At 40.8% G+C, this 14,464-nt stretch overlaps 1 protein-coding gene across 3 annotated transcripts in view; it reads left to right on the top strand.

Annotated features, from left to right (window-relative positions):
• Positions 1–14,464, top strand: part of prkd3 (protein kinase D3) — a 45,131-nt gene that overhangs the window by 12,021 nt on the left and 18,646 nt on the right. For 2 of the 3 annotated variants that reach the window (XM_086050125.1, XM_086050124.1), the window contains exon 3: positions 11,728–11,866. In XM_086050125.1, coding sequence (XP_085906251.1) covers positions 11,728–11,866 — 139 coding nt within the window. Of the gene's footprint in view, positions 1–11,727; positions 11,867–14,464 lie in introns of those variants that run through there. The other variant, XM_086050126.1, reaches the window with a different exon arrangement.

The following is a 14,464-nucleotide window of genomic DNA, read 5'->3' as shown; positions in this document are numbered from 1 at the left end:
CAAAAGTCACAGCCACATTTGGCAATTAATTTGCAGTTATGCAAAGAGAAACGTCTCTTAATGTGGAAGTCAATCTAAACATATTTTTTTCCAGAATATGTTCTATGCAGACCCACTAGTCTAAACATGGCATTCTAATTAATATTGAATTTGTGGAATATGAGAAATCCACCCGTTTTTAGTTATCAAAGAGGGCGGCCATTTTGTCACTTTTGTCGACTTAAGATGACATTGAAGTTGGTCAGAGCTCAGATAACGACCAATCATGGCTCAGCTTCAGAAAACAGGTGAGCCGCGATTGGTCGTTATCTGAGCCCTGAGCAACTTCGATGTCATCTTAAGTCGATAGAAGTAACAAAATGGCTGCCCCCTGAGCTAGCTAAAAATGGGTGGATTTCTCATATTCCACAAATGCAATATTAATCAGAATGCCCTATTTCAACTAGTGGGCCTGAATAGAACATATTCTGGAAAAAATGTGTTTGGGTTGACTTCCACTTTAATGTGACTCAGTTTGTCACTTTCTACTGTTCTCCTTGTCGTTGGTTAGTTCCCCTCGGAGCCACTCCCTGTTTCCATATTCTCACTGCTCCTGCTCTCCAATCTGCTGTGGTCAGCGAGGCAGCACAGTCTGTACAGCCGATGTTCACATAGCTTCTCCCTCCACTGCACTTGCTATTATTCTTCCCCGTCTGTTTAAACATTTGCAGATATTGCCTTTCTGTCTCTGTTTTTGAGAGAGGTGACAGCTCGAGTGTTGGAATTTGGCCGCGATTAATCTCCTCTTAAAAAAAAAGATACAAACTGGAAAGGGTTTTAAAAATTAAAACCTACCAGTATGAACGGAAGCTAACCCCTCACTCACTTTTTGCCAAACACAGAACCTGCAACAGCATTTTGTTCTCCTCATGTCATAACCTCTATCAATCTAATCTTCACATGAATTTCCCTCGGCTCACCTGTTTATCTGCCCCGCGTGAGAGGGAGATGTAGTATGTTCTGCACTATATTTCTCAGGCGGAGGCACTGGTGGAGGATCGTAGCAAAGCTATAACTCATCAGTGGTGTGCGAGGGCCTAGCCAAGCATGTCTTAGATCACTCTGCTCTCTTCCTGAGAAGCTTTAGATCCTGTGACTCAGGCTTCCTCTTCTCTGCCTGGTCTCTGGACGCTGTTAGCACACGCGATGCTGATGTAGACATGCACACAGAATTACAGAAAAGCAATCTGAGCTTCTGTCACTTACTGCACATAATAATGTTGATACTGGTATTTCTGGTTAAAAAAAATGTTTAGGTAGCTGTGCACATCATCTAGCGTATAGTCAGATTCGCTGAAAAGCCACCTGGCTCTCATTGGGGATACAAAGGCAACTAACCAAACAGTGATCTCACCACCAATAACTCCTCTCTGCTTCATTGCCTTGGCTCGTACTACGGAAGATTACTACAGAAGTGTATTGTTTGTCTTAATTCCAATAATCAAAGGCCATGTGTAATAATTGCGGCGTTATCTTTGGAGAGCCTTAAAGCAACATTATGTGAATTCAGAAGGAATTTGGTCAGAAACCCATCATTGTGGCGGGGTGAAATACAGCGGACTTGTTTTTTTTAAAGCCGCTATATAACTTCAAGATATAACTATTATTGGCAGTAGTAGTATAGTAGGGTTAGAATCCTTACGTAATTTGAAAGAGGTCTTAGATGACAGGTGTGTCCTAACAAGCATGCAATGTACGTTGATGAGTAGTGTTTGCACACACAAAAATAGATCTTTAGTTTAAAACTCACTGTGCGTAAGAAAACTAATATAAACACTTGTGTTTTTGTTTTATTTAGTTTTTATTTCATCTTTACCCAAAACGTATTGTTTTGCCTCACTAATATGCATTACTTTAAGTAGTAAATTGATCTACTTTGAAAGAAATGGTAATTCAGATAAATTGCTCTGGCCGTGAATTTCTTTAGGTTGGCGTCCCCGCAGTGTGATTTGCGGTCTGTCTCTACAGTACATGTGCCCTGCAACTGACTGGCAACCAGTCAGGCCTGGTTTAGTCTGCCTTTCATCCGAAGGCAGCTGGGATAGGCTCTCGCTCACCCGCAACACTTGCCAGGATAAGCTGTATAAAAAAAAATGCATGCATGGATGTACGTAATATTGTGGAAGAACACTTAAGCATTCTACCATGACACAGCATTAACTAACTAAACCTCTGAATGAACCATGACACATTCTCTACTACATGGATGGAATGTAAGCCGGCCCACATAAGTGAAAAAGTCACAGCTCGTCTTTGGCTGTTCTCCTTCCCCATTGGGGTTCCTCTATGCTGCAGGCCCAGTGAATGTGGAGTTGCTGTCCTGACCCACTGTCACATGCACGTGTGCATGTATTGGGCAGCGACAGGATGAGTTCTCCCTTTTTCTTCAATCTAACAAGGCTCCATTTTGCGTATGAACTATCAAGTATTCAAGGCAAGCGCGCACACACAGCCTATCATTTGCACTTTCTACCTCCAGATGTAGTGTGTTTTCTTTGGCGCACGCCAAGAAAATGCCTCTTCCATACACCAGCTGTAGAGGGGAAGCATGTTCACAATGCAGCTTCTTAACCAGTCATTGGTTGTAATTAGTTGAGCTACAGTATTTTGTAACTCTTGGCAAAACACTTACAGCAATTTGCTAAATGAACTGAGCAGTGGACAGATGGTGTAGCCCACCCTTTTCTGCCTGACATTGTATAAACATTTCACTTCTTGTAAATTGAATTAATAATCTGTCTTCAGGTTGTTATAAAAACTCTGGAAAATGTCACAGTCGGTTCTGGACTATGTAGAGAGTAGCTGTGTCACAAATGTAGCACACAAGAGTTAATTGTTTGTGTTAGATGTGTATTGCCTGTGGCAAATACTTTCGTAATTCAGTCATTGTCAGGCTTCTTTCTTTTTTTTTTAAGTAGAATTACACAACTTCAGCATAGCTCACATTTCTTTGAAATATCAACTAGTGAAGCAGGGTTTTCCGAGCCATTATAAGATTAATGCACTTTTTGCGGTTATTGTTGGTCACTATTATCGTAATGTAATGCGATTACACCAAGTTGAGTAAGAACGACAGTATGACTGCAGGCTTATTAAAAATAAGCAGCTAGCTGAAGCTAGCATAAAAGCTCACGACGATGTTTGATTATTAAACACAATAACTACAAATTCCGAGCAATGCACACACTTTCACACCAGCCCAAGAGTCAGTCCTGTGCACCCAGGAAACCTTCTCGCTCGCTAATGGTTGGCTACCGCTTACCTCCGCCCAGTTCAGCAGGACGTCAGCGCATGTGTGGCCAGCCAAGGGGCACCGTGAGTGGCCACGGCGGTGTGACACACCGCGTACTTTGGCCGGTTCTTTTCTCTAATCTTACCCTGCACAGCTCTCAACCAATAGAAATTCACCTCCAGAATAATTTGTCTAATGTTTCATATTTCTAAAATTATGTCAACATACTGCAGGACACTTATTGCAACACGATAAAAAGAATTCTGCATAACGGCCGACTTGACTCGTTTTCCAGACTGTGTTTGGGGGGTCGTTTATTGCTGTCACAACTGTCGCTACTGACGACAACAGCTCAACGTTGTCCTGAAAATAATGTTCAAGCGCTAATAAAGGGCACTAAAAAAAACCAAAACTTAATTACACTGGCACTGTATTGTACAGCGCCTGTTGCCAGTGCTGGTCACTAGCAGCGCTAGCCGTTTCGGCAGGGCTGGTAGCGCTCATGGGCTAGTAGACCTAAATGACTCTGCACATGTTGATGCTGACACAATTGCCGTTCCTACCAATCACTTTTTAATCAGCCAGTTTTACTCAAGTGTGTTGTTTTAGTTAGCAAACTCGCTACTGTGCTTCTGATGTCACTTGATCTCATAGACCAAAATCTATGTCTATGGGGAGGGATTTGTCTATCAAATCTCAAATCTCACTAATGTTTCTAGAAAGGAAAATAGTGTGCTGCTATGTACAGTTTAAATCAGTTTAAGTATAAAATGTTGAATATCTAAAAATTAAAAACATTTGGTTGTTCATTATTAAGTGAAAGTGTTTTTTTTTGTCTTCAGTAATTGTAACCAAGAAAAAAAAAAATTTTTTAAATTACATATCCAAATACCAGATCATTTGGTAGAATTTTCAGTACGATATTCAAATACCAAAATATTCTATAGCTGCAGCCCTACTAAATAGTTAATCTTTGTTGTGGTGGATGCAACATCCTAACCTAGCGAGGGTTAGATAGTTATTTCATATATAGCGATGCACGGAAGGTGCTGCTGTGACAAGGCATACACTGTAGTTCAACTCTCTTCTAATGCATTCTACAGAGAAAAACATCAGGTAGTGTGATCAGTCTGCTTTACTTTTACAAAAATAACATTATCAGTCAAAGGGCGCATTTGTCTTTATCTGGTAATAGCACCATGTATCACACTGATCTTGTGACATTCCTTATCTCTGCACCTAAAGCTAAATCCATGAACCAGTGTCTTTTAGTTCGTGACTGTGGTTAAATGTTTCACTTCCGAACTTCATTCTTTTAATTGTTTTTAATTGGTTACATTTGTCATTGTGGTATAAATTTTAACTAGTGCTGTCAAGCGATTTAAATATTTAATCATAGTTAATCACATTTTTTCATAGTTAACTCATAGTTGATTGCACATTTTATTTATTGTAAAAGAAAATCCCTTGATTTTTCTGTCCCATATTTTCTTGAATTTTAATACCCTTAGTGGGAAGAGGATTGATTTTCTGACGCAAATGCTTTGTTAAAGAGAAGTCAACCCAAACATATTTTTCAAGAATATGCTCTATGCAGGCCCACTAGTTGAAACAAGGCATTCTGATAAATATTGAGTTTGTGGAATAAGAGTTAATCCACCTGTTTTTAGCCATCACTGGGGGCGGCCATTTTGTCACGTCTGTCGACTGAAAATGACATCACAGTTGCTCAGGGCTCAGGTAATGACCGATCACAGCTCACCTTTTCTGAAACTGAGCCATGATTAGTCGTTTTTTGAGCCCTCAGGGCACCTGTGATGTCATTTTCAGTCAACTGATGTGATAAAAAGGGCAGACCCCTGAGATGGCTAGATTTTGCTGCTTGACTCATATTCCACAAACACAATCAGAATTCCTTGTTTCAACTAGGGGGCCTGCATAGAACATATTCTTGAAAAAAAATGTTTGGGTTGACTTCCCCGTCAATTGAAAAAACAAGCATTGGATTCAACTCACACAAACAGCCCCTCGGCCCTTTCAAACACACACACCTACACACGCATGCACGCATACACGTGCCCGCAAGATCTGCATTGCTCATGCACAACACTCAGGCATCCTTAATAGCAAGATACGACAACACCATTGTGCGATGTGTATGAGCAAGAAGATTATATAGCATCTATGAAAGATATATGTAATACTTTACGACGTAAAATTTTGAACAGGTTCAAAATTCTTGGCAACAAGAAAACCTGCTTGCGACCGTCAGAACTGTTTGCGAAGTCTGGCAAACGTCTTTGCAACCTTTTGCCACCTTGAACGAACCCTGACGAAAAAACAACATCCGCTACGTACGCAAACACTCGCAAGCATTTGCCGCTCAGTGACATACTACCTTAAAGTGGTTCGTGCAGCATGTGTAACCAGCCAAGATGGCTGCGGTCGAAAAAAAAAAATCCCAGAATGCCTTGCCCTGATCTGCGTGCAAGCGACCTACAGTATATGACATTGTGCAGGCTAGATTGATGTATTTCCTTGCTCCTCCCAGAATGAGAAAAATGAACTCAATGGCAATTTAGCATGGCAATTTGGCAGATGCAAACCTGGTTTCACCCTGTTAATAGAAAAGCCTCCACCTCTGTTTGTTTTAGCAATCAAGTTTGCTTCTGTTTTCACATACTCAAACCTTTAGTAAATTGGCCCCAAATGTGAGTGTATGTATCAAAGTATTTTGACCTTGTAGTAATTTACTTTCCTTCCATGGTAACATACATTTGTCATCCAATTTACTATCATGGGTGCGTTAGCCTGAGAAGCTTGTCATTGGCAATTCAGAAAGGTGATGAGCTTCTCATTGACTTCCAGGTCACATCTAATGGTGGGCCTCCACACTTCAGGTTTTCCCAACTGTTATATTTATTTTCTTTTTTTCGCATTGTTGCCAGTGATGATTGATTTTTGTATGACAGTATTCATGGCATTTCACTCATAAACGGAAAACTAATGCGGGTCATTTCCGTGAGCTTGCCCTACACATCAGAGGGAATTCCTGCAGCATAAACAAGGTGTGAGGTAGCCTGAGGTCAAGCAGCATATTTCTCTTTACTGTAATCACATGGCCATCTGTCAGTGGCAAGGCAGCGCTCTCAACACCACTTTCCTTTTGTCACCCACCACTGCCACACAAGTAGCACATGCTCATATTTGCAAATTCTTAACTGCATAATACTGTATTTAGTTATTTAAAAAAAACAATGCAATTTTTTGGGGGGGATTCATTACCTACCTACCTCTTAATTATTGTAATTAGTGTTGTAGCGGTTCAAATTTTTTTCACGATTAACCACATTTTTTCTACTTTTCAACTTCAAAGTTCTACGAACCTTGAAACAGATATTCACTTGATGTAAATTTTGGAAATAATGTAAAATCATCAAATAGAAATTGTATTTAGATTCAAAGACTGTCCTATTAGCCTTCTTTGATCCTTACAATACAATTCAGTAATGAAAACTGTGTGAACCGACATATTTTACTTTTTATGTTTTAAGTAATATAATTTAAAATCCAAAGTTAATGTTTTGACTTTGACAGCCCTAAGTCATCAGCATTGAATTGACATAGCTTCTTTACCGTCTTGATGTGGTCGACCTCCATACGTTCACGGTTCGTCAATCGCGAATTCGCCCATATTGCTGGCGTCGGGCCAAAAACTTTTCAGTAGACCCCAAAAGTGGCAAGTTTGTTCAGTCATTAGCATTGCATCGTGAAAGAGAGCATTCCATTTTCAACACTTTGGATTGTCAATGTGTAAAAATAACACCCATGCGGGCGGACTGACCAATAGTATAGATTTTTGAAAAAAAATATGAAATTCACCAAAATGTGACTTAATGAGGTTTTGGCCTGACTCCAGCGGTACGCAGAATTTCTTTTTTCAAAACATAACCCAGTATCAGCAGAAAACCCCGCCTATTCACAATTTTCTATGATGTGGTAAATTTAAATTTTATTTATTTATTTAACCTTTGTCCCATTTTACTGTACGTATGTACTTTGGTAGAACATTTCTGAAGTTACGGTAGTTAAAATGTTGGGTGATTGCATAAAAACGTGACTCTCAGCCTGGTATTCTTCTCGGCTGCTACGCATGACAGCAGCAGTGATGACTTTAAACAAACTGGGAAAATCAGCACTCAGTTCAACAGAACAGTCCATGGCTCACTAAAAACTCCCCTTCAATAACACATAACAATAACACAAAAAGTAAAAGAGCTCCTTACAATTTGTCTATTTAGCTCTAAATAGCCCACTCCACCTCTCGCTGCATTCCGTTTTGGACTGGTGACCCGGGGTGCTTGCAGTGGCTGAGGACGAGAAAGTAAATTTTTTGAATGTTCTTCAAGGCTCTAAATAAGCAGTTTCACACCGCAGTTTTTGAGTCAGAATTTGCAATTTTGTCCCTCAAACAAACACATTGAAATGTAAAACAGCGAATGAGCGATTTATATAGCAAAACACAGAGCTGCCAGATGTGACATAATCACTGAACGCTAACACGTTATGCCCATAACACGTTGTGATTGTTTTTGATTGTGATTGAGTGTGGCCGCCACTATAAAGGGCTTTAGTTTTCCCTCCGCTCCCTCCGTGCAGTAATCTGGAGGCGGGGATAGCGGCACCCCTGGTGTATCCCTTGATCGGGGTATAGAGGACCGTTCGTACCGTATGAAATGTCGATGGTCAATGTGTTGTGCGATTCAGGTTAGTTCTTGCGGCTACTGGCTGCCTTCTTCATGGTACAACTAAATGTTCTGCCATTACAATATAACATTCACTTATCATTGATGCATTTCATTTGTGTACCACTGTAAACTGACACATATTGTCAAATTAAAACCTCATATGGTGTCTATCAAAACTGAACATTATTATCTTTGTGAGGTATTTGATCCATCTCTTGTTTTGGAAACCATTGAAAGTGTGTCTAGTCAGCATACAGTATGTCCCTCCATGCCTCTGTCTTGGTGTTGTTGGTAATTCGTCAGTGTCTTGAAGTAATTCTCCTTTTTAGCTTGTCTTGAAATAAGGCCATAATTCACATTTCACACTCCCCGGCTGCCATTTTCCTCGACTTTCCTAACACTGTCTCTCTTTGCTCATAACAGGATTTAGCATATCAATGGTAGATTAACTCGTTGAACAAAAGCTTACTACTGCAAAGCTCCTTTCCACTCGTCTTTCCAGGCTGACTTGTGGACCTCACACGCAGATTCTCTGCTCTGGGGTCTTCGGTGTGCGTGTGGTCGCTAGCACTCGGTTCAAATGACTTCTGTTTTGGAGATGACAAAAGACATGCTCGGACTCTAAGGATGTATGTAATGCCATGTGTTGGTGATGCTGCAAAAGGGCATACAGGCCGTACATATGTGTACGGGAGAGAGATGATTCATAGTTTGTTTCCACCGGCATATGGCCTTATTAAATGTAGGAAGGAAGCAGCACATGACCTGAGTATGCATTCAGGTACGGAGTGTTGGAATGTGTCAGAAACTTGCCAGTCTATTGTTCTTGCACCCCTGGCTTCCACTTGGTTTAATGAGGCATGGAACAAAAGAATTATCCTCTGCCCTCTCACCCTGCAGATGCTCCGGGTGCGGAATGAGACCTGTTTTTTTTGTGGAAACTTTTGCGCCGAATGCCAAGAGGTGCTGACTACAGCTGGCAGCTGCACTGACAATTGCGTGTGTGTTTGAAGTGTTTGAGAGCTGGCATGTCAGCCGAGTGAAAACCTCTCCGTGACACAGCAGTCACCACAGGAAGGATGCCCCCAACCCCCTTTGCTCACCGCCTTTGGTTTTTAAGGTTTAAGGTAAACAGTAATGTTCACCTCAAAGGGTAATGGGGGGGAAACTTAAAGGGAAAGTCAACCCAAACATATTTTTATCAAGAATATGTTCTATCCAGGCCCACTAAGGTATTCTGATTAATATTGAGTTCCGACCAATCATGGTTCAGCTTCAGAAAACAGGTGAGCTGTGATTGGTATTTACCTGAGCCCTGAGCAACTTCAACGTTGTTTTCAGTCGACAGAAATGACAAAATGGCCGCTCCCTGAGATGGCTAAACACAGGTGGATTTTGCTGCTTAACTCATATTCCATAAAATCAATAATAATCAGAATGCCATGTTTCAACTTGTGGGCCGGTATAGAACACATTTGTATGTTTGGGTTGACTTCCACTTTAAAGGTATGTGGATGGGAGCGGTGAGATGGAATGTGTCCCCCAATGTTAAACTTCACGGGAGCTTGATTTTATGGGGACTTTCAAAATTCTGTTGAAATATGTGACTTCAGTACTGCAACTATCCCGACAGCTCGAGTGAACCATCTCAGTTAACAAGGGTTGACATTAACTTCTCGGAGGTCCCGCCAAAGATGTCACCTTCTAAGATTGCATTTGCTAACTGTGTCTGTCCTCAGTGCACTTCATGAACTGGGACGCAGCCAATGTCTCTTCTTTCAAGAAATTACATTTTGGTTAGTTATACTGGATGTGTCTAGTGTTCGACTTGGGCCTGAACGTTTGGGAGCGTTCTTTTCCGAAGAGAGGCTTTGTATGTGAATGTGGTTTGGTGAGGGTTTATATTGAGAATTTCAATTTCTATTCTGATGGTTCAGTCTTCCAGCTTTGTGATGCAAGTCTGTGATACACTCATGTTTTTTTCAAGCTTCCTTACGAATCTCTCTCTTTTTTTTGTATTTGCTTGCTGGCAACTATGAGTCTGCAGGTGTCTTAACATGCCATATTGGCAGAGTCAGTGCAAGCCCTGGTCCTCTTTGGTGACACTTGCATTGTCACCGGTGACCCATTGTGTGTACCCCTGTTCACAGGGAAACAGCTGTTAGATCCACTGTGACACTCTGCTTCGCGTGGCATTGACACGAAGCTCCAAGCACAAGTATAGTGCCCTGAATTTTTTTTTTTCCTGAATACCATTGATGCAGGACAATTCCAAACATGCATGCATCTGGTTTTGATCTGCTACCACATCCTCTCCTCAATCCTTGAAAATAGGATTCTTTTATGGTCTTTGAAAATGGAGGTGGAGGATAGTACTGTAGATGAATGTGTACATGCTCATGTGATTTGTCTATTGCTGCTTTGACAGAAGTGTTGGTTTAAAGGACACCGAGCCTCTGTACAGGAAGTGACTCATAATTGACTGATTCTGTACTTCCTGAACTGTGATTCTCCACCAGTTGCTTCAGGATATTTACCTCCTCCTCCCCCTTCTTCTTGATGACTGCTTCACCCATGCTCTTTTATTGCTCCTCAATATCACTACTTTCAACTCATGAGTAGCCCATGATCTGGATAGACTAAGTTTGTCCAGACCAGATAATTCCGGCCCGGGGGCCAAATGCGGCCCGTGGTCAAATTTTATCCGGCCCGCAGCGTCAGTCATAAAATTAATAACATCTGGCCTGTAGCCGCGTTGACAAGCGTATAAAATAAACGACTGTACTTTCTGCACTATAAGCCGCACCTTTATATAAGCCGCATCCACTCTATTTAAAAAAAAAAAAATGAAAAAAAACAATATATAAGCCATATCAGGTGATAAGCCGCACCTGTATGTTGAAAAATTACTGCATTTACAGAACGATTTAGAACTGTAAATGTACATGTTAAGGCTGCTCGATTAAGCAATTTTGAACCGAAACCAAATTTTCTGGATAAAATGATGTTGAAAACATTCAAATCAGCACGTTCGATTTTTTTATTGTTGGTGTATAAGCCACCGACATCATACAAACTTCTCCGTGTGGGTTCCATGATGAAGGCGCGAGGATTTGAAAATAATTAACTGTTTGTAATTTGTCGTCCGCGTTCTGTCTGCTAAAGAAAAAATAGCGTATACTTTTTTGCATTGATTTTTTTTCTTAGTTTTTGATTCTAATTCCGATTAGAGTGCTCCTAGCGGTGAAAAAAAAATCCACAGTGTAGCCGCACTTTTATATAAGGTTCAAAACCTAGGATAAAAGTAGCGGCTTATAGTCTGGAAAATACCGTGAATTTCACATTTACACACAAGAGGGGAGCAGCACTCTGTCCAACTCCATAACCCTGTGTGACCCGTTCCAGACATTTCTAAAATGGCGACCCTGTTTGGAGAACATTTAATTGGCAGCCAGTTGTTATTCATGTTTGAAATGTAATTTGCATGTTTGAAATATAATTTGTAATTTGCACTGGTGAATATTGAATTTCCCTGTTTTTAAATCTAAAAGTTCAGTGACCAATTAATTGCCAGTGATGTCATGTTTTAAATGGACCTAAAGACATGTTTAAGAATCTTGAAATTTAAATAAAGTCCAAAACTGGCTTCTGTCACTTACTGTATAAGACTTGACAGGTATTTCCAACTGACTGGTCTTTTCCCCTCAGTTCCCAGAGTGCGGCTTCTTTGGCATGTACGACAAGATCTTGCTATTTCGCCATGACCTAAATGATGAAAACATCCTGCAGAGGCTGACCTCAACCGAAGACATCCACGAGGGAGACCTAATTGAAGTGGTTCTCTCCGGTATGTATGCTGTCTTGGAACTTAAAACTTCCTTTGTGTCAACTGAGAAATACATCCAAAAGGCAAAAAAAAAAAAATTGCTATTTGACATCTTCAGCCTGCTGCACTCTGAGCGACGTGGCAGTTTGCGGGGCTCTGCAAGTAGTTTTTTATGAGTGACTGACCGTCGGCAACTAGTTTAGCTGAAATCCGAAAGTTTCATCGCAGGTCAGCATCATCATAACTTGTACACGTAACCAACACTTATATAAATCAAAAGTATTCTTATTTTCAATAAAGGTGGCGCTGCCCGATAGCAGCAGTGGCTCCTGTTACCATTGGCATCTAGCTTGGTTAGTGTCAGTGCTGATGAAATCCCTCGATTGCTGCAAAGACTTTCACATTGGGCGGGGATGGCTGTCTGAGCCTTTACAAGGCATTGGGGTTTGACCGCTGTTGTTTCTCAACAATCAGTCTTGTGTTTCTTCATTTATTCATTTTATTTACAACTCAGCAGTCGGCACACAATGCTGCAGTATTCATTCAATATTCTTCTTCGTGGCTTTCCTTCTTCTGCCGTCGCGCCATGTACGTCATTACATGGCCGCCGCCCTGTGTTCACACTGAGACGCCCCAGTTGAATTAAACTGTGACAAACTTGTAAAACTCTAATTAAATGGTAGATATTCCTAATCCTAATTGTTACTTGAAGCACTTTTTACACTTGCCTTGAAAAGAAGTTGTACAACCACATAGTTTGATTGAGACTTTTTTTTTGTCGATGTTTGGGATATATTTGATTTATTTAACTGTAAAAATTCATTTAATTGTGTGGTCTACGGGGTTTCTGTAAAGTTTGAACCCAGAGGTAACAAAACAACTTCAGACTAAATATTCAATATGGATACATCTTTTTATTGTATGTAATGAAATGATATTATTAATTACACTATTCATTTTGTTAAGTATTGTTTTAAAGCAGGGCCAGTGCTGGTTCTGGAAGGGCCACCACCCAAAAAGTCTTAGTGTCGTATCCTGCAATATAGTTCCACTTGACTTTATTTTCGTGGGGAATAGGAACCAGGCCAGCGCACGAATCCGCATTGAATTGACACCCATAGAAATGCATGGGGCTAACCCTTTTAATTAATCAGCCGATTAATCTGTATTTTTTTCCTGCCAAAAATCAGAATCTGCCTCAAAAAAATCCATATCGGTCAGGCCCGACCCTCGTCCACCGGGGTGAACCCCAATGTATTGGCTTTGAGCCAGGAGGCAAAAAGTATACCCACACTTGCTTAGCGCTTCTGTCCATGAGCAAATCCAGATTGGAAAAGTGTCCAACCCCTCATGAGAGGACCGGTACCGGAGCCCAAGATGTGTGTCAGGGTGAGCCCGCCTATATCTAGTCAGAATTTTCCAATCCCACACCGGCTCGGGACAGTACACATCCCCAGAGCCAGCTTCTGTAGCCGCTATATCAGCTCTTAAATTAAACTTTTGTGAGCTCTTTTGTTGTCATCACTGTATTTGTCCAAGCAAATGTATCTTAAGTTGTACCACTTGTATCCAAATTAACAAACAAACGGAAGAATCAAGGGTGGTCTAATAAATTGTTTCCATAATTGTATTTACTAAAACATCCCGATCCAAGTAAGCTATTGATCTTATTCACCTTTTCATTGTCACCGAATGACTACTAGTGAATCAACTGACACTCCTTCGTACTTTTGGAGCTGTGATGAAATTTGCAAGTTTATACGAGGTGATTCACCTTTGTGTCAATTGCTCAGGTGTGTTTCGTGCTCCACCCAGCAATGAATGAATGAATCAGCTTGCTGTGCAATGCTGAGATCACAAATCACTTACAAAAACGGTTCTTCTCAAATCTGTCCATCTGTCTGCATCAGGAAGCACCTGACACCACCTGTGCCGATTCTTCCCCTCCCCTCTCCATAGCCCGGAGGATTGTTTGCAGGGAATTAGGCGGGGTACAATTGTATAGGTTCAGGATCTGAGGATACTTCAGGCATCAGGGCTGAGGAATGTAGACTGGAGAACTTCCTTCTTTTTGTTTCTCACTGTCTGTGTTTGTCTTGTGCTCTCTTTGTGTCACCCTCTGTTGTTCTTTGCCCACCCTGCTTTCTCTCCTTTCGACCTTGTAATATCCATCTTTACCAGGGACGTGACGATGAATCGAAAAATTGATTTAAAATCGATTAAAACTGCTTAAAATATGCATCGATGCAAAAAATCGATTAATCAAAAAATCGAGTCAAGACATCTTAGCACTCACAAGCCCTATACAGCAGCACCTAACAAAAGACATAACATACCTGGGTCATTAGAATATAGTAATTTAGAGTGCTAAAAAAAATGTCTTTACATTTTTTTCCATTCCAGATGCATACCACATTTTGAATGTGTAGATCAAATCACACAATTCATGTTTTCAACCATTAGCTCGTTTCCGAGAAACTATCAATCTATTCTGCCCAATAATTTGTCTCATCATCTTCCATCAGTTTTGCTGAACCAACCTGTAGTTGTATCCTGTGGCTTTGGGAGAAAGACTAAGAGGATCTCCCTTGCTGCAAGAAAGAGGCAAAAGTGGCTTTT

The sequence above is a fragment of the Filicampus tigris genome, chromosome 13 (genome assembly GCF_054856515.1).
Source record: "Filicampus tigris isolate MCC_2025a chromosome 13, RoL_Ftig_1.0, whole genome shotgun sequence".
Classification (NCBI taxonomy): Eukaryota; Metazoa; Chordata; class Actinopteri; order Syngnathiformes; family Syngnathidae; genus Filicampus; species Filicampus tigris.
The sequence above is the reverse complement of the archived record's forward strand: the minus strand, read 5'-3'. Positions and strand labels throughout refer to the sequence as shown.